Source organism: Sorex araneus, chromosome 3 (assembly GCF_027595985.1).
Source record: "Sorex araneus isolate mSorAra2 chromosome 3, mSorAra2.pri, whole genome shotgun sequence".
Classification (NCBI taxonomy): Eukaryota; Metazoa; Chordata; class Mammalia; order Eulipotyphla; family Soricidae; genus Sorex; species Sorex araneus.
In genome coordinates, this window is record NC_073304.1 from 10,028,747 (window position 1) to 10,056,040 (window position 27,294).

The 27,294-nt window shown below is 44.7% G+C and overlaps 1 protein-coding gene across 1 annotated transcript in view; it reads left to right on the forward strand.

Annotated features, from left to right (window-relative positions):
• The first annotated feature begins 16,565 nt into the window (after window positions 1-16,565).
• Window positions 16,566-27,294, forward strand: part of CATSPERB (cation channel sperm associated auxiliary subunit beta) — a 123,171-nt gene continuing 112,442 nt past the window's right edge. The window contains 3 exon segments of the mRNA XM_055130310.1: window positions 16,566-16,601; window positions 19,217-19,274; window positions 26,734-26,822. Coding sequence (XP_054986285.1) covers window positions 16,566-16,601; window positions 19,217-19,274; window positions 26,734-26,822 — 183 coding nt within the window.

The following is a 27,294-nucleotide window of genomic DNA, read 5'->3' on the forward strand; positions in this document are numbered from 1 at the left end:
TACCCTCCCAACAGGAAATTCCAGGACTGCCACGGTGACCCATCCTGTTATCAGAGCTTGCTCTATTCCAGGATCCACAGCAGGTTCGTCAAAGCCTTCCTTATTCCACGGTTGATTTTTGTTTGTTTGTTTGTTTGTTTTTTAATTTTTATTAGTGAATCAGCGTGGGATACAGTTACAAACTTATGAACTTTCATGTTTGCATTTCATGTACATCCCTCCACCAGTGCCCATTCTCCTCCATCAATGTTCCCAGTATCCCTCCCACCACCCCCACCCCAGCCCCCACCACCCCACCCTGCCTCTGCGGCAGGGCATTCCCTTTTGTTCTCTCTCCTGCTGGATGTTGCAGTTTGCAAGGAGTGGCCATCATGTTTGGTCTATAGTCCACTTTTGGTATGCAGCTTTCCACCGAGTGGGTCCTCCCAACATTCTCTACTACGTGTTCCCTTCTCTATCTCTGCTGCCTTTTCCCCCCAGCACGTGAGGCCAGTTTCCAAGCTGTGGGGCAGACCTCCTGGTTCTAATCTCTACTACTCTTGGGTGTTAGTGTCTCATTCTGCTACTTTACATTCCACATCTGAGCGCCATGTTGAGTGAAATGAGTCAGGAAGAAAGAGACAGACATGGTTGATGTCTTCACCGGTGATTTGAGAATATGCTTCCGCTTTTTAAGTAGGGGTGAGCTAACAAAGGCTCTCATCTTTGATGATGACGCTTGGGAAGGGCGCCAGAAAATTGAATGGTGCTGAATATTGTGAGAAGCTCGCTGCTGTCATGTGGAAAGAGGGTGACAGTGGACATGGAGCCCTAGATTTTCACCCGGATAAAATAAATGAAATTCTGATTTAGACTAATAAGGTAGACCTGTCAGATCTCAGTAAGAATGCTTGTGTTATAAAGTTGTGAGTGGGACAGATTCCCAACTAGAACATTCAGGAAAATGGAAAATTTGCAATTTCCTAATTTTAGAAAAATTTTACTATTTCTATGTTTCCCCCAAAACAATAGTGAAACAAACACAATGGAAAAATGGAGAGATGGGGCTAGAGCGATAGTGCAGCAGGTAGGTGCTTGCCTTGCACACTGCTGAGGCAGATGCATTCCTCAGCACCCCACATGGTCCCCCAAGCCCCACCAGGAGTGACCCCTGAATGCAGATCCAGGAGTGATCCCTGAGCACCTCCAGATGTGACCCCAAAATGAAACAGACATGCAAGTCGCCTACAGGCCATTGAAAGGGTTCATTATGAACGTGACGGAGTCCTGGGGGCAGAGAATAGCCCAGAGTGTGGACTGTGCAGAGGCCGGAGAGCGGGCCCAGAGTTCGCTCTCAGAACCCACAGATCATCCTCTCACATGTCTAGCTCTGTCTCTGCCCCTTTTTCTCACCACCTTGTGCCTCAAACCCAGGACAAAGAGCTCATTCATTCTCCTATTAGTTAAGAAATTAGAAAAGGAAAAGGATTTTCCATTCGGGATGGGAGATGTGTGCTGAGAGTAGATGAAGGGCCAAACATGATGACCTCTCTGTGTCTGTATTGCAAACCATAATGCCCAGAAGTAGAAAGAGAGTATGGGGGAAATTCTCTGCCAAAGAGGCAGGGGGAGGGTTGGAAAGGGGGGGGATACACTGGGACATTGGTGGTGGAGAATGTGCACTGGTGGAGGGATGGGTGTTTGATCATTATATGACTGAAACTCAAATATGAAAGTTTTGTAATTATAGCTCACACTGATTCAATTAAAAAAAAAAGTAAGAAGTAAAAAAAAAAAAAAAAAAGGATTTTCTCCTTTCCCGGCCTCCAGTTTAAGGTAATGCCATACCCCAGCCTCCCTGCCCTGCCTTCCGCTTCTCTAACAAGCTTCCTTCTACGTTTGTCCTTCTCTCCGGTCCTCTGCTCTCAACTCTTGCCCACCTGAGGACAAGAAACTGAGTGTGATATAACGAATGGACTCAATCATTGACTAATTTTGGTCTTTCTCCCTCCTTGGATCACACTTTCCAGGACACAAAGGATGTGTCTGAATTATTTTTTTCCCTCCAGTCCTTCACATAGCAAACACATATTTTGAATGAATAAAGTGATCATGAAAATGAAAATAAGCAGAGCCAGTTTCACTGTAATTTCATTCTACAGATGTCAGTGTTTTTTTCTCTCTTTTTTTTTTTTTTTTTGGACGGGATTTCTTTCTCTGATCACTTTTTGGTGTCTGGGCATGTGACGGTGGTCAGGCTCACCTCCAGCTTTTCTCCATCTCTGGTCTGTTTGGTAGACGTTGCCCGAGGTCTACCCAGTTTTCGTCAGACTGTCCTTTCCACTTTTCACCTCTTGTCGCTCAGGGTTTCCGCTGGGACCCGTGTTCTCTCAGCGTCCTCCTCTGGCTTGAGCTCAGGTCACTGCTCTGTCCCGGGCCCCCGTCCGCTCTGTCCGTGCCTCCAGGTCCATGTCCAGTTTCCTGGTGCGTTTCTGGGCCTGTGTTCTCTGGGGAGACAGGGAAACGGTGTTTATTGGAAGACCTGAGGGAGGGGGATCAGGAGCGGAGCCAAGTCTTGACGAGCGGCGGAGCGTTCTGTTGTGGCTCGTCGGCCAGAGCTGTCCCGGACGATAATTTACCCGGCTTTTCTTGGAGGCACAAGCAGGACCGGCCCTGGAACTTCTCCTCTCCGGGGATGTCTGTCTGGGGTTTTTCACTTTCATCGCGCTTTCAGCCGTGATTTCTTCCAAGAAGATATTTGGCTTGATGGATGTCCCAGACTCTACTCACTGCAATCGTTGTTACTAAAAAATACATATATTACATAAAACTCTGCCTCAATAGCGTTTCCTTTTTATCTTAATAGTAGGATTGGAGTGCTATAGTGTCTGCCTGTAGGGGACATTTGTTGGGTCTGTTGTCTTGCCATGTGGGTGGACCCACGTCCGGGAAGTCGCGGTCTTAGAAATCTAGATGCAAGGCGGGTTCCCGGATATCATGTTCTTGGTCAATTTCAGTCTTCCTGGAAGTGTGGGTTCAAGCACATCACCAAGGCCCCATCAGTCAGACAAGTGAGGCAGGAAGGTCAGGGATATAGCTCTTGGGCAGAACACAGACGTGGTCCCCTGTACCACGAGGTCCCCTTCACACCTAGCTAGATGTAACCCCTGACAACTGCCAGGTGTGGCCCCCAAACGAAAACAAAGCAGAGCAGGGCCGGAGTGATAGCACAGTGGGTAGGGCGTTTGCCTTGCATGCGGCCGACCCGGGTTCGATCCCCGGCCTCCCATATGGTCCCCCAAGCACCGCCAGGAGTAATTCCTGAGTGCAAAGCCAGGAGTAACCCCTGAGCATCGCTGGGTGTGACCCAAAAAGAAAAAAAAAATAGCAGAGCAGTGGAAAATCTCGGTACCATCTGGAGACAGTGAGACCCAGTGAGGATCACAGAGGATGTATTGGAGCTCGGGGCCTGGGTGCAGCAAAAAAAATAAAGAGAAAAAAAAGTGAGTTTCTAGTGTAAGGCAGAGGCTCCCAATCTCGTTTGGTCTACTCCTTCCTTTTCATAAAAATAAATCACTGACCCTCTGGAAATCTACCTTATCAGAAAGATACTCCCCATTGCACTGCTGCCCCCCTAGTCTTCCTAGACCCCCTTCGGGTGCATGCGGCCGACCCGGGTTCGATCGGGTCGAACCCATTTTTTTTTAATTTTTTATTCTTTTATAGAATCACCATGAGAGACACCCATTTTGGGAGACCCTTACAGCATGTATGAGGCTCAGAATATCCTATCAGTTAACTCCTATTAATAGATTCGTTTGTGGCATCTAAGAAAATGCCACTTTTTTTCTCTTGTTTTCTCTTATACCATCATTCCTTTTGGTGCTTCTGGGCATCATTTGAGGTCATTTTCTTTCGTGGAGTGCATACTTTAGAAGTTTCCGTAGTATAGAACTCCAGATACTAAACATTTTTTGCTTGTTTTGTTTTGGGGGGCACACCTAGCAGAGCTCGGGGTTTACTCCTCACTCTGCGCTCAGGGGTCAGTCCTTTAGTGCTCCAAATCACTAAACATCATCCTATTTATAAGTGACTTGATTTCACTCTAGTGTTGAAAGATAGTTTTGCTGGGAAACAACTTCACGTGGAAAAGCTATCCCTTTCTATATTCTAAGTATTTTGGGTGGCCTCCAGGTCTTAATTTTGCCAAGGAAAATCAAGTGTCTCAAATTTCTTTATTGGTGAATATGTTCTTTCTTCAACTCCTTTCAAGACAGGGCCTGAATGTCAAACCAATCGAAAAGTTCTAGAAAGTGCTAGGCATATATTGCCCAATCACTTACTTTCCTAAAAGACATCATGTTTGGTCTGACTTACAACCTGAGGAGTCTAAGAAGCTGAAAAGCAAACTCGGGCCGGGGTGATAGTATAGTGGGGAGGGCATTTGCCTTGCACACGGTGGACTAGGGCTCAATCCCCAGGATCCCATATGGGGCCCAGAACACCGCCAGGAGTGATTCCTAAGTGCAGAGCCAGGAGTAAACCCTGAGGAGAGGGGAGGGGAGGGGAGGGGAGGGGAGGGGAGGGGAGGAGAGGAGAGGGGAGGAGAGGAGAGGAGAGTGGAGGGGAGGGGACAGGGGAGGGGAGGGGAGGGGAGGGGAGGAGAGGAGAGGGGAGGGGAGGGGAGGGGAGGGGAGGGGAGGAGAGGGGAGGAGAGGAGAGGGGAGGGGAGGGGAGGGGAGGAGAGGAGAGGAGAGGAGAGGAGAGGAGAGGAGAGGAGAGGAGAGGAGAGGAGAGGAGAGGGGAGGAGAGGAGAGGAGAGGGGAGGAGAGGAGAGGAGAGGGGAGGAGAGGAGAGGGGAGGGGAGGGGAGGGGAGGGGAGGGGAGGGGAGGGGAGGGAAGGGGAGAGGGGAGGGGAGGGGAGGGGAGGGGAGGGGAGGGGAGGGGAGCGGAGGGGAGGGGAGGGAGCAAACTCAATGCTTGCTTTCCTCTAATTCCCTCATCTCCTCATCCCCATATTCTCATGTTTCCAGCTCCCAGTCACCTCAGCCATCTGCATTTCTGGATCCTTCCTGAAGTCTCATCCTGCCACCAGTGTGCCTTTCTGCAGGATCTCCATCTAACCCTCGCCCCATCCAGCAGCTACCCTCAAATCAGTCCTCGAAAGTGTTATGAATTCAGATGAGCTGAGCCCGCTTGCATCATAGAACCACATCAACATGTGTATGATCAAACAACCACAAGCCACGGAAGATTAACAAAGCATTGTGTTTAATGAGGAAGCATTCCCACTAGTGTCAACGAATGAGATAAGAAAGAAGTCACCCTGATTTTCTTCGTTCTGAAGATAGTAGCTTTTGCAATTAGATTGAAATTTACTGATGGTAGGTTTTTATTAATTTTAAAGAAGAGTAAGGCAATGTTTGCAGACCTGAGGAATCAATAAAAAGGCTAAGAGATAGGAAATTTAGTAAGATCTCTGAGACATGAAAACATAGGGCTAGAACCCACTTATTCAAGTTGCACTAAGAAGGGAGGGAAGAAATGTTCTCAAAGCCTAGATTTGAAAAAGATCAAAAAAAGGAATCTCTATGAAGAACCATAGAGAATCTATATAAAGAATATTGTAAAATATCTTGGGATACCAAAAAAATAGGAAAATAGAAAATCATTTCCACATTTCAAGAGGAAAATCCAACATTGTCATAATACCAATTCTCTAGAAGTTAATCCAAAACAGGGTATTTGGAGTTTTGTTTTTTGTTTGAAACTGGACAAGCTGGTTCTAAAATCCACTAAGAGAAGATTAATGGGAAAAAATACTAACTGTACTAAATATAAAAACATATTCTGTAATTACTAATGAAACTAATGAGCTATTGGCACATGAGCAAATCAGTAATTCCAAGGAACAGATTAGAAAGCCCGGGAAACAGACCCAAATTTAATTACACGGCAATTAAATGGAGGCCTAATTTCAAAACAGTGGAGGAAAAAAGTGTTCCGTAAATGGTGTTGGGACAACTGAGTAGCCATCTGAAAAAGGGCTTTGGATCATAATTTCATAGATCATATCAAAATGATTTCCAGGATCAAAGGAGTCACATTAAAATATGGAACCACAAATTACTAGAAGATAAAAGAGAAAATCCATTTAACTGGAGGAAAAAATCATATCATCATAAAAAAAAAATCAAAAGACCAAGGACAGATGGAGGAAATTTTTGGCCATTCACCTCATAGACAAAAGGCTAATTTCCTTAACATAAAAAAGCTTACGAAATAAGAAAAAGATCAACGTTCCAGAGAAACGTGCCAGCCTGTGAATAAACAGTCCAGGGATAAGGGGCAGGGGAAGGCCGGTGAGACAGTGCAGGAGGAAAAGCTTTTGCCTGCGTGCAACCGCAGTGGTTGAGAACCTGGTTCGAATCCCCAGCACAGCGTATGGTCCCCAGAGCACCACTAGGGGCCACTCCTGAGCAGAGAATCCCCTGGACGAGCCAGGATGAGCATACTGGGTACGGCCCCCAAAACACACACACACACACACACACACACACAATGGGGAAAAGGAGGTCTACGATATGAGAAATATGAATACAAAGATAACATGATTTTTTTCCATGACACAGTAACACTTGGTGAGGGTGTGGGGGACAGGCATCACACCAGGCGTGGTAGGCGGTCAGAGCACATGCGTTTCCCCCAGAGCACCGACACACAGTGGGATAAAAGCATTTGCAGGGCTGGAGTTAGGTAGCGCCAGCAGTGCTCAGGGCTTTTTCCTGGCTCTGTGCTCAGGGGTCACTCCTACAGCTGCTCGGAAACCATATGTGCTGCCGGGAATCTGACCGCAGCTGGCCACATGCAAGACAGTCACCTTAATCCCTGACCTGAGAAGCATTGTGTTTTAACCCAGCATGTTCATTCTCAGAAACGTGTTGCGCGGCCGTATTATTATGTGTGTGAATGATATTGGAAACTGTCTCGAGGGCAATCTTTGTAATGGAAAAGTTTTGGGAGCAACTGGAAATTTCATCTTATCAGTAGGTGGATAGTTCTCAAGCGGATGGTACATGTCCACCACGGAGAGAATGAATGAATGAGGTCTTACCAGGAAGTGGTTCCCAGATACATGCTCTGTTTGCTGTCTGAGTCACACCCAGCTGTGCCAGGGGCCATACGGGGAATGGGATCGAATCTGAGTCAGCCACATGAAGGGGAATGACTTCCCCTCTGAACTGTCGCTCTGGCCCCCCAGATGACTTCTTGTGTTAGGTTAAAAAATGTAGGAGTGACAGCAAGGGAAGGTGAAGATGGCCGTGTCCACACACAGGCACACTGGGATGGGGTGTGAAAGCATGGGTATTATCATTTTCCAGAGAAGGATACAGAGGCAGGTAACTTTTCTTTTTTGTTTTCTAAAAGAAAACTACCATTTAATCTTCTTACATTACTTAAACATTAAAAAGTTCTTATGTTGGGGACTGGAGCAATAGCACAGTGGGTAGGGCATTTGCTTTGCACATAGTCAACCCTGGTTCGATTCCCAGCATCCTGTATGGTCCCCCGAGCACTGCCAGGAGTGATTCCTGAGTACAGAGCGAGGAGTAACCCCTGTGCATCGCTGGGTGTGACCCAAAAAGAAAAAAAAATTCTTAGGTTAATTCCAGTAGCACAAAAAGGGGGTAAACTGACCCTATTTTCTTTTTTAAATTTTCTTTTTTTTTTTTTATTTTACTTTTCTATTGAATCACTGTGAGAGAGACCCTTACAAAGCTGTTCATGATTCGGTTTCAGTCATAGACTGTTCTAACACCCATCCCTCCACCAGTGCACATTTCCCAGCACCAGTGTCCCCAGGTTCCCTCCTATCACCCCCTCTCCTCCCAGTCAAGGCTGTTAACTTTTCAGGGTACCACAATTTGCAGAGAGCACAGAAATCACAGTCCAGGAAACCTGATTGCAATGTTCCTATTCTTCTCTGATCTATATTGTCTATGTGAGGAGGGGAAGGTATATTTTATTTGTGGTTTGTGTGTGTGTGTGTATGTGTGCCACACTTTCAATACTAGGGGCTTCCTCCTCACTCTGCACTGAGGAATCACTTCTGATGGTGCTCAGGGGACCATATGTGATGCTGGGGATCAAACCCAGGTCAGCTGTGTGCAAGGCAAGCACCCTAACAGCTGTATCGCTCTGGCCTGGAGAAGGTATATATATATATATATATATATATATATATATATATATATATATACGTATATATATATATATATTTGCTTTTTGGGTCACACTTGGCAATGCACAGGGTTACTCCTGGCTCTGCACTCAGGATTTACTCCTGGCGGTGCTCAGGGGACCATATGGGATGCTGGGAATCGAACCCGGGTCGGCCTCGTGCAAGGCAAACCCCCTACCTGCTGTGCTATCACTCCAGCCCCATTTTTCTTTTTTTTTTTTGAAGGTATATATTTTTAAAGCTGGACAAATGTTCACTTTCTTTTATTTGGAGAGAACACAAAGACTTGATAACAATTCAAATAGTACAGAAGAACTAATGATGAAAATGAATCATTTCAGCTTCTAATCAGTTCTTACCTGATTTTCCCTCATCTTTGATCCTTCTCTATTTTTTTTTTTTGGCCTGGGATTGGGGCAGGGGTAGGGGGGGCAGTGCTCACCAGTAGTTACAGTGTTTACTGCTGGTTCTGCACTCAGGAGTCACTCCTGGAGAGCTTGGGGGACCCTATGGGGTGCCAGGAATTGAACCTGGGTTGGCTGTGTGCAGGGCAAGTGCCTTACCCACTGTACTAAGGCTCTGACCCTATCCCACCTCCTTTATTATTACTATTATTATACCCCTGGCGGTGCTCAGGGGATTATATGGGATGCTGGGAATCGAACCCGGGTCAGCCGCATGCAAGGCAAACACCCTACCCGCTGTGCTATCGCTCCAGCCCCCCCCCAACCCACCCCCTTTAAAGGTAATTTTTTTTTAAGTTTCGGTGCCCCTTCTTTGGTTGGGTGGGGGCGGGATGGCACTCCAAATGGTGTTCAGGTGCTATCCCTGACTCTGTGCTCATGATAATCCTATAAAACCCTATAATACCCTTGGATTTCTCTATGTCTTGATTTGCTGACCTAGGTTTTATCCAAGAAAAAAGCAAGCTCCTGGAAGGCATCTTATGGCCTACTTCTCCCTCTGGGAGAACCAACAGGCTACAGAGAGTTTCCTGCCCACCTGGGAGAGCCTCGAAAACTCCCCGTGGCGTATACATATGCCCAAACCAGTAATAATGGTGGGTCTCATTCCCCTGACCCTGAAAGAGCCTCCAATGCAGCATCATTGGGAAGGACGAGTAAGGAGAGGCTTCTAAAATCTCAGGGATAGGATGAATAGAGACATTACTGAGACCGCTCGAGAAATTCGACGATCAGCAGGATGATGATGATGATGATGATGATGATGATGATGATGATGATGATGAGGCTTTATCCAAAAGTTCAGTTAAAATGTTGAACACCAATCAATGGCAATAAACAGTGTTTGCATGATTATGACTGTATCATAGATCAGCCAGAAGACAAGAACCAGTGGATTATCTAGATACCTTTATATCTATGTATACACACACACACACACACACACACACACACAATCACACAGTTGGCTTATCATAGGAAATAACTTACGAAACTGCAAGGCTGGTTAGCAAGCTTGGCATCTCTAGGGAAGCATTTAGAAAGAGAAGGTCCCGAACTGGAATCTATCTCAGGAGCTGAAGCTTAACATCTCTGAACTGAGCAAAGGCCAAAGCCCTCTTCCAACTGGGGTCAAAGAAGGGGTACAGGAACCTGGGGGCTTGCCTGGCAAATGACCTAACCGGGTTTGATTTCTGGCACCACACACGGTCCCTTGAGCTCTGCCAAGAGAGATCCCTGTGTCTAGGGCCATGCCACGCTGAACGCATCCTGTCTCATGTGATCTCGGAAGCCAAGCAGGGCCGGGCCAGGTTAGTACCGGATGGGAGAGATCCCTGAGCACAGAGCCAGGAGTCAGCCCTGGGAACCAGTAGATGTGTCCCAAACCCCCTCCCCCAAACAAAATAAATAATAAAAGAAGGAAGAAGTGTTCGTAAATATTATAGCTCTTATTTGACAACCGGCCAGGTGGTCATTCTAACTGCCACCTTCTACTACCATCCTACAGGCCCCGTGCTCCCACCCAGTGCTCCACTGGTCATAGCTATGCTGCCTAGTGAGGTGTCCTTGCTTCCTGGAGGGTCTGGGCAGTCAGGAGGGCACCCATTGCTGTCCTGGGGGTTCCCCCTGAAAGACACAGATACACCAGCTTCTTCCACGGTGTGGAACCAACCCCTTTTCCTGCACTCAGTCAAAACCAGACACCCCCGGGTCAAGTAGCGTCTCATCTGTGCGTTCAGAGAGCCCGGAGGGCCCAGTGGCGGGAGTGGCCGTCTCCACCCCAGTTTCATAAACGCGCGGCTGTGATCTGTGCTAGTTCCCGTGCGGAGGGGCCCAGACAGTGCCGAGTCTCTCTTCAGTCTCCCAGGGCTGCTGGCCTGACGTTTCACCTGGAAACCCTGGGGAAGAACGGCTCTGAGCTCAGCCTGTGGCCGCGTTTATCTCCTGGGGACGCGTCCCTGAGAGCCCCGAGGCCACAGTGGCTGTGGGCAGGTGCCAGCGGGCCAACGGGCTTCTTCAAAGCCAGTAGCAGGATCCTGGCTCAATCTTCATAGCTGGCTTTCCTTGGGGTGGCTCCAGAAACACGCTGCTGCTGACCCACCTCTTCAGCTTCTCTTCACGGACTGGAGCCTGATCACCCAAGGGACACCTGTGACCTTTGGTATCTGACTCGGCCCAGTCAAAGGGTGCCCTTTCATCATCTTTGCTAGGGCCTGTTGGTGAGGACCCAGGCCCCGGCCCCCTGGGGATCTCAGGGAAGCGAGGATTATACTCAGCCACAGGCGCTGCGGGCAGCCTGAAGGAATGTCTCTGGTTCCTTGGCCATACACATGCTTCATCTCCCGGTCAGACAGGTTATCTGCATTGAACGTTCTCCTCAGGAGCCATGACCTCGAGGCCATCCAGGGGGGAATGTTCCTAGGTGAGTGTGATCATTTAATAATAGAAATAGAAGATGCATCACTATGTTGGACAGCTAAACTAATCATAGGTTCTGCTGGCTGTATCTCATTTTTCAAAAGTGAGAAAATGTTCCTATCATCAACATCAAGTAGGTTTCTTGGCAACACTCTCTCAGGTAGGGCAGTAGGACATTTGCCTTGCACGCAGACAATCCAGATTCTATCCCCAGGAGGATTATCCCACACACACACACACACACACACACACACACACACACCCCCAAGAGTGATCCCTGAGTGGAGTCAGTCATAAACCCTGAGTGTTGCCAGGTGTGGCCCCAAAACAGAAATAAATAAAACCACTCCTGTCAAAAATTGGACACTTTGATTATTAGTAAAGGTAATAATAACTGAGCTTGATGGAAATATTTAAATGTATTTAAAGCAAACCTTGTGAGTTCATCATGAAGCAAGCAAACAAACAAACAAACAAACAAAAAAATAACCTTATTGGCTGCTTCTTCAAAGATGTCAACGTAATCAAATATTTTCAAAACTGGTAAGCAAAGAGGAAACACAAGCATAAGTTTTGCTTCCCCTTAGGAATGCTATCTCTGGGTAACCAAACAGAGTTATTGAAGGAAAATTTTCTTTATCCAAGTTTTCCAGCAAGTAAATGACACCCCACCCTCATCTCTCGACCTCTAATGAATTTCACAGAGCTGTGAGTGCTGACCACGGGGTCGTGAAAACTAAGACAGCTAGCCTGGGGTTGTGCCTCTCGTTGGAAGATTCCAACACAACCCACAAAATGTTCCTGACAAATGGAAACCAGACTCTGGTCAGCTGCTAGATCTACTTAACAATTTCCAGGACGAACGGGAGAGAGAAGACTTGCAATCTGGAAAGATGTCGTGAAGATGCCATCAGCGGACTCTGAGAAATGCATTAGTGGAACATACCTTTAACCAATCAGTCGAAATAAAAGGGGTTAGAGAGTGGGATGGGTGGAACTAGAGATCAGAAAACTCAAAGATAGGTCAACTAATGGAGCAGCATGAATCTTACTGGATCCTGATTCATGTAAACAAGTTATGACAAGTTTTATGAGTGAGGTAATTGGGAAAATACAGAGTCATTGGATTGGCATCCAGGGTTCACCATCCTTTTTAGCTGTGAAAAGGTATTGTGGTTTTCTTTTATTTAAAAAAAGTTATTTTTTCTTAGAAGTACATGCTGGAAGATATATAGTTATCTGACATGTCACTAATGTAGTCGTGGAAGAAAAAGATAAATGAATTAATGCATTACTGAAGCAAGACTAAAGGTAGGTGACGGGTACAAAGGGATCAGTTCCTTCCAACTTTTCCGGTGTGTAAAATATCTTATAACAATTAAAAACAAAAATTGAACTGTGAGTAATGTTCTTCTCAGTTGATCAAAATATCCTTGCTTTGGGGCTGGAGCGATAGCACAGCGGGTAGGGCGTTTGCCTTGCACGCGGCCGACCCGGGTTCGAATCCCAGCATCCCATATGGTCCCCTGAGCACGGCCAGGGGTGATTCCTGAGTGCAGAGCCAGGAATAACCCCTGTGCATCGCCAGGTGTGACCCAAAAAGCAAAAAAAAAAAAAAAAAAAAAAAAAATATCCTTGCTTTATAACTTTTTGAGTCTTTAAATTGTCTCATGTAAAAAGAATTGGAAATAAAATACATCTCTGGATAAGGGTAGATTTTGAAGTCATAAGGCAATGAGGGAAAGAAAGAAAGGAAAATGGTGTTGAATTTGATGGCATTGGATTTGAATTACCATGTCTCACACAAAAATAACTGACAAAATGGATTTAATGTTCTCAGTAAATAGTCTAAGTAATTATTTTATCAATTCACAAACAAAACACCAAACTTCTCACAGAATATAGTCAAGTTTTTATATTCAGGTAATTTATTAGAGAAAAAACTGACCAATACTTATATTTTACATTATCAATTATACCAGTATTCCAAAGAGTAAAACAACAAGTTTCCTTTTACCTCTCAAGTTATTGGAAACATCTAATTATCCAAATTGTCTGAAGACAATTTGCCAACCTATATCAAGAGTCTTAAACATATCATAAGGAAATATTTTTAAATACCAGAATATATATTTTTAAATTAAATCATTGTGGGATAGCTACAAGCATTCATATTCGGGTTATAATCACAAAATGATAAAACACCCATCCCTCCACCAGTGCATATTCCCCACCACCAATATCCTGGGTATACCCCCCCTTTCCCACCCTCCCATGCCTCAATGGCAGACAGTATTCCCTATACTCTCTCTCTGCTTTGGGGCATTATGATTTTCAATACAGATACTGAGAGATTATCATGTTTGGTCCATGATCTACTTTCAACACACATATCCCATCCCGACCGATTCCTCCAGCCATCATTTTCTTAGTGATCCCTTTACTATTCCATCTGCCTTCTCCCCTCTGCTCATGAGGCAGGCTTCCAGCTATGGAGCAATCTTCTTGACCCTTATATCTACTGTCCTTGGGTATCAGCCTCATGTTTGTTGTTTTATACTCCATAAATGAGTGCAGTCATTCTATGTCTGTCCCTCTCTTTCTGACTCATTTCACTTAGCATGATACTCTCCATGTCTATCCACTTATGAGCAAATTTCATGACTTCATCTCTCATAACAGCTGCATAGTATTCCATTGTGTATCTGTACTAAAGTTTCTTTAACCAGTTATCTGTTCTAGGGCACTTGGGTTATTTTCAGATTTGGGCTATTGTGAACAGTGCTGCAATGAACATATAGGTACGGAACCAGGATATATTTTTGTTCCACGTTCTTTACTATATTATTCCTAATAGGAAGACACTGGAAACAGTGACAATATCATAGTTTTTAAAAATGGTGTAAATCCTGTTGAAGAAACTATGAAGAACATAGTATTCCACAGCTACACAGTGGAATACTATGCAGCTGTTAGGAAATATGAAGTCATAAAAACTGCTTATAAGTGGATGGACATGGAGAATATCATGCTAAGTGAAATGAATCAGAAAGAGAGGGACATAGACTGACTGCACTCATTTGTGAAATATAAAATGGCATAATATGACATTGACACCAAAGGACAGTATAGACAAGGGCCAGGAAAATTGCTCCACAGTTGGAAGCCTGCCTCATGAGCTGGGGGAGAAGGCAGCTGGGCTAGAGAAGGGATCACTAAGTCAATGATGGTTGGAGGGATCGCTCGGGATAGAGATGTGTGCTAAAAGTAGATAAAGGACCAAATGTGATGGCCTCTCAGTATCTGTATTGCAAACCATAATGCCCCAAAGTAGAGAGAGAGTAAGAAGAAAATTGTCTGCCTTGGGCTGGAGCAATAGCACAGCGGGAAGGGCATTTGCCTTGCACGCGGTCGACCCGGGCTTGATTCCCAGCATCCCATATGGTCCCCTGAGCACTGCCAGGAGTAATTCCTGAGTGCAGAACCAGGAGTAACCCCTGTGCATCACTGGGTGTGACCCAAAAAGAAAAAAAGACAAAGAAAATTGCCATAGAGGCAGGGGGTGGGGTAGGGTGGAGTGGGGGTGTCAGGAGGGATACTCGGCACATTGGTGGTAGAAAATGTACACTGATGGAGAAATGGGTGAAACTCAATCATGAAAGTTTTGTGACTGTATCTCATGGTGATTCACTGAAAAATAATTTTTTGATGGTATAAGTCTGCTCTGCGCTGTAATTCACTATAATTCATCAGCAACTCAAGCAGGTTCTGGTTATCAGAGGGGAGAAATCCCCACAGGGAGGCAAACGGGGAAACGGCAGAGGGGGAACGGGGGGGGGGGGGAGGACGCGGCTACAGCGGCTGCATCACCGTTTTCTTAGAATCAGCATCTCACACCAGCTCCAGCTTTGCTCAACACCAACACCCAGTCATCGGTGTTGCTGCAGAGACTGAAAACTACCCCTTGCTTCATTCCACACAAAAGTTGTGGCACCTCCTTTAATAGGAATCAGCAGCACCGAGAGTCTCGTGGGTTTGGGAAGACAGTTCAAAGGGCCAGAGCACACCCTTGCATATGCAGGATCACTGGGGTCAAGTCCCGGTACCACGCGGCTCCCCAGTGCCACTGGGAGCAGCCCCTGAACATCTCCAGGTGTGACCCTAATACAAACAATAACAACGAAACCAGTCTTCATTGGCAGGCATCCTTAGTTGAGCTCTGCACATTATTTCAGACGGAGGCGCAACGTTCTTCTCTAGTTCACCATCACCCCAAAAAGTGAGAGAAGGGGGTTGCTTCTAGGCTCTGGACAGCTGGGAGGAAGCCCAGATCCTAGCGGTCTTTCATTATAGGGGCTTGATGAAGGTTCGACATGGCTCTGTGATGGCTGTGACGGAGAACAGGCCTACCAAGCAGGTATTATTTCCCATCATTCAAATCATTTGTAAGTGTCTGTCACCCTTCCTGATCAGTATGGGAACTGAGTCAGGAAGCTTCCACCTGGGCTCACTTGTCAGACACAGCTGGGGTGGCCGGCATCAGCTCCCAAGGACACTGGCACGCACGAATCTGGATTTGAACAGCTGGCACTTCCTTTGCCCTTTCTGATTCCTGGCATTGCCAGCACCTGTCTTCTGGCTTGGTGCGTGCCCTTCTCTTTTTCCCCTGGTGATAACAAGCATTACCCTGGAGCCTAATGCTTCCTCCCCGACAGTTCTGCACTCTGTCTGACAGATGGTTTTCTCTTAAACTTCATCAGATACCTTTGATGTGGTCACATAGCATTTCTGGTTTTCCTCAGCTCAGTGATTCCAGGATGAGTGAGTTGTTCTGCCGATAGTCACCAGATGGATTTCCAACCCTCCCGGGTGATTTTGTGCTCAAGATGTTCGATCATTACATCATTAGGTGAGGATGGCTGGGAGCAGGATTGGAGAACTTCATGTTTCAGAGATTCTTTTTTATTTTTATTTTTTGGCTTTTTGGGTCACACCCAGTGATGCTGAAGGGTTACTCGTAGCTCTGCACTCAGGAATTACTCCTGGCAGTACTCGGGAACCACATAGGATGCCGGGTACTGAACCCGTATCAGCCACATGCAAGGCAAGCTCCCTTCCCACTATACTATCGCTACGGCCCTCGTTTCATAGATTCTTAAAGCAAATGACGTTGGGTGCCCTGAGAGAGGCAGTTAATTGGAAGTTCCAACTGCCTGTCCTTTAGAGTTTCTAAGTCTACTGCTGTACTTGGAGTAGCTCAGTGGCTGTTACCAGACCAAGTGGACTCTCTAAACCAGCCTACTGTGTATTCCACTGATTTGGGGACTTCTTTCTTGGTCTGGGTGGTAAAAATTGAGAAAATAGAAAAAAAAAAAAAACAGTGCAACTGGCTAAGTATCCCATTCAGAGGGAACTCACTCAGAACTTAGGGTGAGTTTACACTGCGCTGCCTATTTCATGCTATGGAGTATCTGCAGATGAACCAGATGGTGGTGGAGGTAGGTTTCTTGTTTGGGGGAAATTCTAAGTAAGTATGGGGTGCTGGAAAAGAGGAAATGTCCATAGGTGGGACTTATATCTAATGCTTACATAAAACTCAACTGTTTAGTGAGAATGGTAACAAGGACATTTAATTCCCAATGGGGGAGTTAAGGGAGTATTGGGGGGCTGGGACAATTGCTTATGTCTAGAGTTCCAGCTAATATTACCAATCGCTTGTTGTGTGTATAATTGCTGCTAGAGTTTTTAAATATATGCACCATTTAATTCTCATAATAATCCTAGGGAATGGCTGTTACCGTATTTTACCAAATAGAAAAATGAACCCAAGGGTTGTGCTTTCTATTCTCAGGGAAGTGTATGGAAACACAGAAGCTAAGTTCAGAGCGGGGGCAAAACACAACTTTTCTCAAAGATGAAACACATCAGTAGACAGTTTGCGATTTTTTTTCTTGACCATGAGATGATTGTTGAACAAAGGTGGTTAACAAGTAAAACAAAGTGATAGCACTTTTCAAATGAGAGAATAAATTTGTGCACGTGTGAAGCAGAATGGTGGTGCATTTTCACAGCTTTACTAGTCAAAGCTGACCACACGCTTTGCCTCCGTGAGAGGATTCTCTTCCCGTCCTGGGTATCTGTGTGCGGACTGGATTTACTGAGCTAGAACATCTCTGTTCTAGCCCCAGCTCACTAGCTAACTGGTTGGTTTTGGATATGAAAGGGAATGTCTCACATATCAGCTCTAAAAAACACGCTGGGGATAGAGAATTAACCTGCTCAGAAGCTGGAGGTGCATACAAGGCATGTGTAAGGGCTAGTCTGAATCCTGGCACCACCTGGCTCCCCAGCACCACAAGCTGGTGCCCTGACGGCCCCCACGTACCACGGTGCCAGCTCTGAGCTGTCTGGCCCAGTTGGCTGAGTATTACCAGAAGTGGCCCCCAGGCTCCCTGAATACTAACTTGGGAGATGCTCCCCCCTCCAAAAAAGTGAAGTGCATTCCATAAAATAGTAACCCTAACTAGGCGGATGCTAGAGTGAGCAGTAGGAAGGCTTAGCTCTCTCCTTGGAACCGCTCACTCTTTTCTTCCCTTCCCTTCCCTTCCCTTCCCTTCCCTTCCCTTCCCTTCCCTTCCCTTCCCTTCCCTTCCCTTCCCTTCCCTTCCCTTCCCTTCCCTTCCCTTCCCTTCCCTTCCCTTCCCTTCCCTTCCCTTCCCTTCCCTTCCCTTCCCTTCCCTTCCCTTCCCTTCCCTTCCCTTCCTGAAAGTACTAAAGTGCCTTTCAAAGTAAACTTTGACACTGTTCACAGTAGCCAGAATCTGGAAAAAAGCTGAATGCCTGAGAACAGACAACTGGTTAAAGAAACTTTGGTATATGTGTACAATGGAATACTATGCAGCTGTTAGGAAAGATGAAGTCTTGAAATTTGCTTATAAGTGGATGGTCATGGAGAGTATCATGCTAAGTGAAATGAGTCAGAAAGAGAGAGACAGACATAGAATGACTGCACTCATTTGTGAAGTATAGAATAACACAATATGAGGCTGACACCCAAGGGCAGTAGACAGAAGGGACAGGTATATTGTTCCATAGTTGGAAGCCTGTCTCATGAGCGGGGGAGAAGGCAGCTGGAATAGAGAATGGATCACTAAGTCAATGATGGTTGAGGAATCATTCAGGATGGGACATGTGTGCTGAAAGTAGACAAAGGACCAAACGTGATAGCCTCTCAGTATCTGTGTTGCAAACCATAATTTCCAAAAGTAGAGAGAGAGTATGGGGGAAATTGTCTGCCATAGAGACAGGGGGAGGGTTGGAGTCGGGGTGGGGGTGTATACTGGGGACGTTTGTGGTGGAGAATGTTTACTGGTGGAGAGAATGGATGTTCGATCATTGTGTGACTGAAACTCAAACATGAAAGTTTTGTAACTAAAAAAAAGTAAGCTTTGAGTTCATAGTCATTGATACAAACACATCCACTCAATGGAAATTAGAGATTCTGTTTATCCTTGAGAATGGAATTGGAATGACTTGGAGGATAACCTTAAGGACATGTGAACCTGAGCCCAGAAATAAGGCCTTTGAGTCCTTTCTTAGGAATAAACAACCCTCAAGTTCTCAGCATGCTGCTCTGTCCTTCCCCATAAATGTTTAGCAGAATAATACTTCCTGGTAGGGGCTGGAGCGATAGCACAGCGGGTAGGGCGTTTGCCTTGCACGCGGCCGACCCAGGTTCGAATCCCAGCATCCCATATGGTCCCCTGAGCATCGCCAGGAGTAATTCCTGAGTGCAGAGCCAGGAGTAACCCCTGTGCATAGCCGGGTGTGACCCAAAAAGCAAAAAAATAAATAAATAAATAAAAATAAAGCAATGTCCTTAAAAAAAAAATAATAATAATAATACTTCCTGGTAGGGACACTTTCCAGTTCTGGCTCAGGTGACTTGTCCAGTTACTGTCACTTTCATTCCTCTGCCCAGAACAGAACTGAGCCAGGCACCAAGGTGGCTGTGTTTTGGTGGCTGTGTGCCTCCTCTCCCCTTGTGAGAACAAGTTATTGTCTCACATGGCTAAAAAAATATTTTTAATGCACTTAAAATATTCTCCCCTAGTTCTATGACAAAGACGATGAATTAGAAACCCTGCCAAGGTTTGTGCTTTCTATTCCAGGTAAGTCTATGGAAGCACAGAAGCTAAGTTCATTGAAGGAGAAGCAGCCACTGTGAGACAGACCGTTCCCTCAGCATTAGTCAGGAACCACCTGTGCTCTGGAGCTCATGTTGTCTGTAGTCTGCCTGTGCCCGTGTGCCAGGGCCCACGGGCACCTCCTCAGGTCCCAAGTTTCACAGGACAGCCACCTGTCGGCTCTGTTGCTAAGGATGCTGTGACATGTACCATGGGGCCAGGGCTTTAACCAGTGACTTTGGTGCTATTAAATCGTGCTACCCTAACCACACCAACTGTGAGCCACCAATGGTCGCATCAGCACAGAAACGACTGTCTCCGAGTGCTAGAGGCTCCAAATCGGAGATGTATGTGTTAGCAGTCGCTCCTGAGGCTTTGAGGGAAGAAGCTGTCCCGGGCATCCTCCTTGTCTGGTCAATGGCTGTCATCTCCCGGCCTCATTCCATTTCCTTCCCTCCCCTTGAATATTCTCTCCTTCCCATCAACTCCCTGCTGCTCTGCAGATGTTCTTATTTTAAATTCATCGTTTCTGTAAAGATCCTGTCTTCCAGTGCAGCCACATTAGAGTGTAGCAGGAGTCAAAGCTTCCAACTTAGGGATTTGGGAGAGGCCATAGTTCAGGCCCTCACACACGTGTGTTTGTTTACACACAAGTTGGGGCAGGGGGCTTCACGGGAGGCACAACCTCATCCCTCAAGGTTCTATTCTTCAAAAAAGAGTTCTGGGGAAAGGCCTGGGTAGAGAGTGTTGGGGAGCTGCAGGGATGAGAATTGCCCTGTGATTGGTCTCACCCCAAAAGAATGCAGTGATGGGGCTGGAGCACAGCACGTAGGGCGCTTGCCTTGCACGTGGCCGAACCAGGTTCGATTCCCAGCATCCCATATGGTCCCCTGAGCACTACCAGGAGTAATTTGTGAGTGCAGAGACAGGAGAAACCTTGTGCATCGCCGGGTGTGACCCCAAAAGAAAAAGAAAGAAAGAAGAAGAATGCGGTGAGGGGCTGGAGTGATAGCACAGTGGGTAGGCCATTTGCCTTGTACATGGTCGACCCGGGTTCAATTACCAGCATCCCATAGGGTCCCCTGAGCACCGCCAGGAGTAATTCCTGAGTGTAGGGCCAGGAGTAACCCCTGTGCATTGCCAGGTATGATCCAAAAAGGGAAAAACAATTAAGAATGCAGTGAAAATCTCAGATCAAGTCAAAGCTGTCCCCTCCCGGAAGACCCTGTCAACTCGCATAGATAATAAGGCAGGTCATACCTCTCTGAAAAGCCTACACAGGAGAAAAGCCTAGAGCTCTTTAGCTGGCAACAGTTCTCTCTCTCAGTATCTTCAGACCCAGTAGGAAGGAAAATAGAGCCCAGCATGTATAGAGCTCACAGTCGGTTTATTATATATAGTAATCACCTTCCCTCCCCAGCACCTACCCAATGGCATGGGGGATGAGGAGTGCCCAATATTTAAAAGACAGGTGCTCTCCTAGCCCCTAACTAGCTACTCGGCCCCTTCTGTCTGCTTTTACAATGGGAGTTATTTTTAACTGGAAGAGATTATTTTTTCCCTAAGATGTTATTGACAGTAAAAGAAATTTTAAAAATATATTCCATGTAGCTGAGTGAAAATAATTTGTATTTCTTTCAACAGAAGAACTCACCTCTTTTTTATGTTATAATTTTACTTTTGAGTATGCTTGATGTTTCATCAGGAATAATATATAATAAAGGTAAGTGCCAAATTCTTACCCTATGTTTTTTTCTCTGGAATTCTCCTTTATATATTTTTTCCTCGCTGACAAAGTATTTTTTCTATTGTAGCTTCTTTATTTCCTCTTCCATTTTTTCAGGAGTTTTCTATTACACACACACACACACACACACACACACACACACACACACACACACACACACACCATGTAGAAGGTGAATGGCCCTTTCTTACCCCTTCTTTACTCTTTCCCTTTGGGTAGTCAGATATTAAAAAGCAAATTCATTTATGGGATGTATTAGAAAGAGACCAGGCATGCCTGGGATATGATAAAAACTCAAAAGACCTGGGGAAATTTTAAGTGTACACCTCAGTCTGATTTTTGGTTTTTTGTTTGTTTTTATAATTAAAATATTATATTTAGATAGTTTATTTTATAAGGATCATTCTAGTTTATACTAGACTACTTTATAGGACACTATTATAATAAAGTCAGTAAACATACAGCTTCAGTATAAAGACATTTATCTCCTCATGCAAATGTCTGTAAAGAACTCATTTAAAATACTGCAAAATTGATTATTCTGATCACCATAGTGGCAGTATTTTGCTGAAATTAAAGCTAAAAGCTAAAATATTTGAATAAATTTAAGAGTCAGTCTGATTTTTGGCATAGAAACAGCCTACAATAGTAAGAATAACCCCATGAACAATAAACAATGAAAAATGGCTAAAAAGGAAATCCTGGAGATTCAGGAGAATTTAATTTCCAGAGTCACAACACTTCTAGGTTTAATATCCAGTTTTCTACCAAACAAACACACAAACAAAATCACAAGGTATACAAAGAAGTAGGAAAGCATAGTTTGTTCCGAGTGGGGGAGCAAAACGAAACAGAACATGGCAGATCTGCTCAACCAATGGTTCCCAAACTTATTTGGTCAATTTCTCCCTTTTAAGAAAAGAAAATCACTCAGCAACTCCCCCAGTTGCACCGAAGTTTTCCACCGCCCACTGGATCACTCCAACCCCACTGTGGGTGGTATTGCCTCTGTGGAAACCCCTGTGTGGCCAAAGACTTTTTAAAAACTATCTTAAAGATGACCAAAGAATATCCCTTACCTACTTTTAACTCTCAGATCTTGGCCAGCGTGATCATTCCCAGCTACTACTGTCATAGCGATCTCCTCTCTATCTTACCTACCCTCAGCCCCACCCACTTGTGATTAGTCCCAGCCATTGACCAATCATGAACAGCTTTGTAATGCTCTAAAATAAATAAAAAAATAATAAAAGACTTTTTAAAAAACCTAAATTTCTTTTAAAAACTCAATTTCTTTGACACCTCAATAAAAACTGAAATAAATAGTTTTTAAAAAATGATCAAAGAATATAAGGAGTATGTGGCGAAGATCAAGGCAACAGGATATTGACAAAAGAAAAAGATCAATATAATTGAAAAACCCTAAAATATATCCCCAAAAGTGGAAGGAAAAAAAAGTAGTGGCTGAAAAGTATAGGGATTAAAACAAAATTTTACTCAAGAGGGATTCAAAAGTTTTTGAAGAAGGAATCAAAGAACTCAAAGATAAATCAATGAAAATAATCAAGTCTGAGGAACACAAATAAATAAATAAATAAAAAGAAAAATATATTGGGGTGGAAGGGAAAGGCCAAGACCTACAGAGACAGCACAGCGGGTAGGGTGTTTGCCTTGCACATGACCCACCTGGGTTCAATCCCCAGCATCTCCAAGGTCTGCCAAGAGCAATTCCAGAATAAAGATCCGGGAGTAAGCCCTGAACATAGCCAAGTGTGGCCCCAAAACAAATAAAAAAGTGCCAGTATCTAGGGACACCATCAAGTGGACCAATATACACAATTATAGGAGAAATACTGGGAACATTGGTGGTAGAGAATGCGCACTGGTGGAGGAATGGGTGCTCAATCATTGTATGACTGAAACTCAAACATGAAAGCTTGTAACTATCTTACGGTGGTTCAATAAAAATAAATAAATAAACTCTTGATGGATGCCAAATAAAAAAAGGAGCAAGAAGAAGGCAAAAGGAATATTAGGAAAAATAATGGCTAAAGACTGCCCATGCATGCATAAAGTCATGAATATAAATATCCAGGAAGCAAAAAAACAATTCCAAATAAGATCAGTTAAAGAATATCTTTTAAATAGGGACCACATGGTGAAGCTCGGTCTGGGGATCAACTTCAAGACCCCCCACGCATTAGGCCTGTGCTCTAACTCTTGAGCCTTCTCCCTGACTCTAGAGTCAAACTTTGGAAAGTAAAACAAAACTGAATCCCGAAAGTAGCAAGGAAGGTGTGCAAGAATCCAAAGTTAAAATACGGCAGGTCTTCATGAGAAACTTGGCAGGTCAGACGGCTATGGTCAAAAAATTGAAAATTCGATAAAGATAAACAACAACATCAGCTAAGGATCTTCTGTCTGGGGAAAATGATTCCTCAAAGGCGAAATATGATACACCCCAAGTTCTGAGCCAGACAATATTTTCCCCAGCAGTGCATGAGAGTTTCTTCTTCTCCTCATCTCCACCAGCAAAAGTTGTTCTTATCATTTTTCACTGGTATGAGATGATATCTCATTTCCATCTTAGTTTAGATTTCCCTGCTACTACTTTAGTAGCTAGGTGCTTAGATTGTTTTCAACTCATATTTTTTTCCTTTTTGGGTCACACCCAGCGATGCTCAGGGGTTACTCCTGGCTTTGCACTCAAGAATTACTCCTGACAGTGCTCGGGGGACTATAAAGGATGCTGGGTATTGAACTAGGGTCGGCCGCATGCAAGGCAAACGTCCTACCGCTGTGCTAATGCTCCAGCCCTTGTTTTCACTCTTGTTCATTGTAATTAGTGTTTCAATAAACATGGAAGTACAAAGATTTTTTTTTTAAAAGAAAGAAAGAAAAAGATATGCCCAAGTTAACAAAAGCCGAGGGATTTGCCCACACTAGACTCACTCTAAGGAGATGCTCCAGAAGAGTTTTGCAAAGTGAGCTAAAGGGAGACTAGACAGTAAATTAAAGCCATTGGTGAAATAAAGATCCTGACAGAGGTAACTACGGGTAGTTAGATATCAAACTTGCTGCTATTTTCATAATAAATTTTAATTCCATTTAAAATGTTCTCTATGGGGGCTGGAGCGATAGCACAGCGGGTAGGGTGTTTGCCTTGCACGCAGCCAACCCGAGTTCGATTCCCAGCATCCCATATGGTCCCCCGAGCACCACCAGGAGTAATTCCTGAGTGCATGAGCTAGGAGTAACCCCTGTGCATTGCTGGGTGTGACCCAAAAAAGAAAAAAACATGTTCTCTAGGATTCAAAACTAACATCTCAGTGTCAAAGCTAGTCCTGTTGTAATTACACAGAAACCAAGTCTTATTTTCATTGTAATTCAAGAACAATATCATTTGTTTTTCATTAATGCTGTAGGTCCCTAACCCTATTGCCATACTCACGCTGCATGAGCCACATCCCTAGCCCTGAAGGAAATCAGTGTGGGAGGTGGAGAGCTCAAAGAATGGAGAATAAGTGAGGCGTGTTGGAGACCTGGATTAGATTCCCGGCTCCGCACGATCCCCTGAGTAATACCAGGAATGAGCCCCAAGCACCACCAGGTGCAGCCTCGCCCCACAATCAAAAAACAATTTGTTTGGGAGCACACAATGAGTAAAGATGTGATTTTGTGGTGTCGTCCAATGAAAGCAGTAGGAGGGAGCTGTAAAAGAGCAGTTTTTTTAAAAAAAAAATGTTAATTCAAACGGCCATAAATTCAGATGGGTGTTATGCCTTTGGAATGTTGACCACACTATTCACCACAAAGGGAAATTAAAGACAAAAGGACATGAGAATGAAATTTAAGTGTTCCACTGCAAGACAAACAAAAAATACATCACGTGGGGACCAGAGAGATAGTACCCTGGGTAAGATGCTTGCCTTGCATATAACTGAGCCCCTTTCTGTTCCTGGCACTACATACTACGAGCATTGCCAGAAACAAGCCCAAAGTAACACTGGGTATGACCTCCCCCCAAACAAAAAATAAATAAATTAGCAAATAAATAATATCATTATGCAGGAAATAAAGTGCGAGTATTAGTCACATAGAAAACTAAAAGCAAGGGCTGGAGCAATAGCACAGCGGGTAGGGCGTTTGCCTTGCATGAGGCCAACCGGGTTCGACCCCCGGCATCCCATAAGGTCCCCCACGAACTGCCAGGAGTAATTCCTGAGTTCAGAGCCAGGAGGAACCCCTGTGCATCACCAGGTGTGACCCAAATAGCAAAATTTAAATAAAATTAAAAAGAAAACTAAAAGCAAAATGAGAGGTGTCTTTATCAGATATTACCTTAAATGTAAGTGAACTAAAAACTCTCCACTCAAAAGATTGGAGATTGGCTAGAATAGATTAGAACACGTACTCCAACTCCGTCCTGCCCACAGAGATGCACTTTAGGTCAAGAACAGAGATTTTCTTCCAAACTTTGCCCCTTCCTTTGGCCAGGTAGACGCTGATACTTCATAACAATAGATTTCTGCCAACACATAAATTATTTCTTCAGTTTCTAACTCTTGACCTTTGATATGTTCGTGAAGGTGAAGGAGATTTAAGAGTCAAGAACTGATGTCTGGGGCCAGAACAAGAGTAAATGGGTAACGGCAATTATCTTTGCCAGCAGTCAACCCTGGTTTGATCCCCAGAACCCAGTATACCTTCCCCCCCAACCCCACTGAGCCCCTCTAGGTGTGATCCCTGAGCACAGTTGGGAGTGGCCCCAACACAACAACAACATAGACAAAAAGAAAAAAAAACTGCTGTCCAGCCATTGTAAAAACATTGTAGATAGCCTCATTTATGCTGTATTTTATCCTCGTTTTCGGGCAAACCTTCCTATTCAGTGTTCTGGTGATGTTTTAAATAACACAATGGAAGATTTGAATTTTGAACTTTATAGATGTAAATTTGAAATGGATACTTGTAATTCTTGGGCTAGAGCAATAGCACAGCAGGTAGGGTGTTTGCCTTGCATGCGGCCGACCTGGGTTCGATTCCTCTGTCCCTCTCGGAGAGCCTTGCAAGCTACCGAGAGTATCCCACCCACACGGCAGAGCCTGGCAAGCTACCCATGGCATATTCGATAAGCCAAAAATAGTAACAACACGTCTCACAATGGAGACATTTCTGCTGCCCGCTCGAGCAAATTGATGAACAATGGGACGATAGTGCTACAGTGCTACTTATAATTCTTATTCATGTAAAAAAAAAAACATTTAGGGGCCATAGCAATAGTACAGCGGGTAGGATGCTTGCCTTGCATGCAGCCGACCCAGGTTCAATCTCTGGCATCCCATATGGTCCCCAAGCACCACCAGGAATGATTCCTGCGTGCAGAATCAGGAGTAATCTCTGAGCATCGCCAGGTGGGGTCCAAAAGCATTTAGAAAGCTTCTACTTATTTTTCAGTTTGGAGGCCACACTCAGTGGCACTCCGGAGTCACTCCTGGTGGTGCCAGAGTGTTGCAGTGCATGGGAAACACTTTAACCCATGAGCTCTCTCACTCTCGTTATCTCTCTCCCCCCACTCTCTCCTCTCTCCCCTCTCCCTCCAGCTTTTTGTTGTTGCTGCTGTGCTTTGTTTTGGCAGTCAGCTGCTAAATATGAGTTTTTAAATGAACTAAAATACACGTATTTCGTTTTGTTTAGGTAGTATGGATCAGCACTTTACTTGTGCTACTGATGGGTTTATACCAACCAATGACATCATCAAGTTGTATCTTTCTACACATTTTTTGGTAAGATCTACTAATACCATTTTTTTTCAAGTCCTAGGATCCTTTCTCGCTGTGTTAAGCCAGGAGCACTGTTCTCCTTTCCAAAGCATTCTACCTTGCTCAGCCTTGGGTGGTGAGATTCTGTGTAAAAATGCTCCCATCTAGCCTGTCTGTTCCATTCTCAAATCAGGTGAAATCTCCCAATGAGCCCATGAACTTGGGTCGCTTGGTTTTATTTTGTCGTTTTTTTTTTTTTAGTACCCCACTCTGCTTTTTGAAAGATCAGCTATTATAATCTTCCTCTTTATGGATCTGATTTGTCCTTTTGAAGCTGACAGATGTAGCCTGTTAGAGTAGAAAATAAGTTACCTCACATGGCCTCGAGAAAGAATCTTTCCCTTTATAACAAGGACCACATTGCCGCTGTCATCTGGGGTCAGGAACAGTTTTATTCCTTTGACTCAAATCATGGCAGATTAAAAAAAATTAAAAG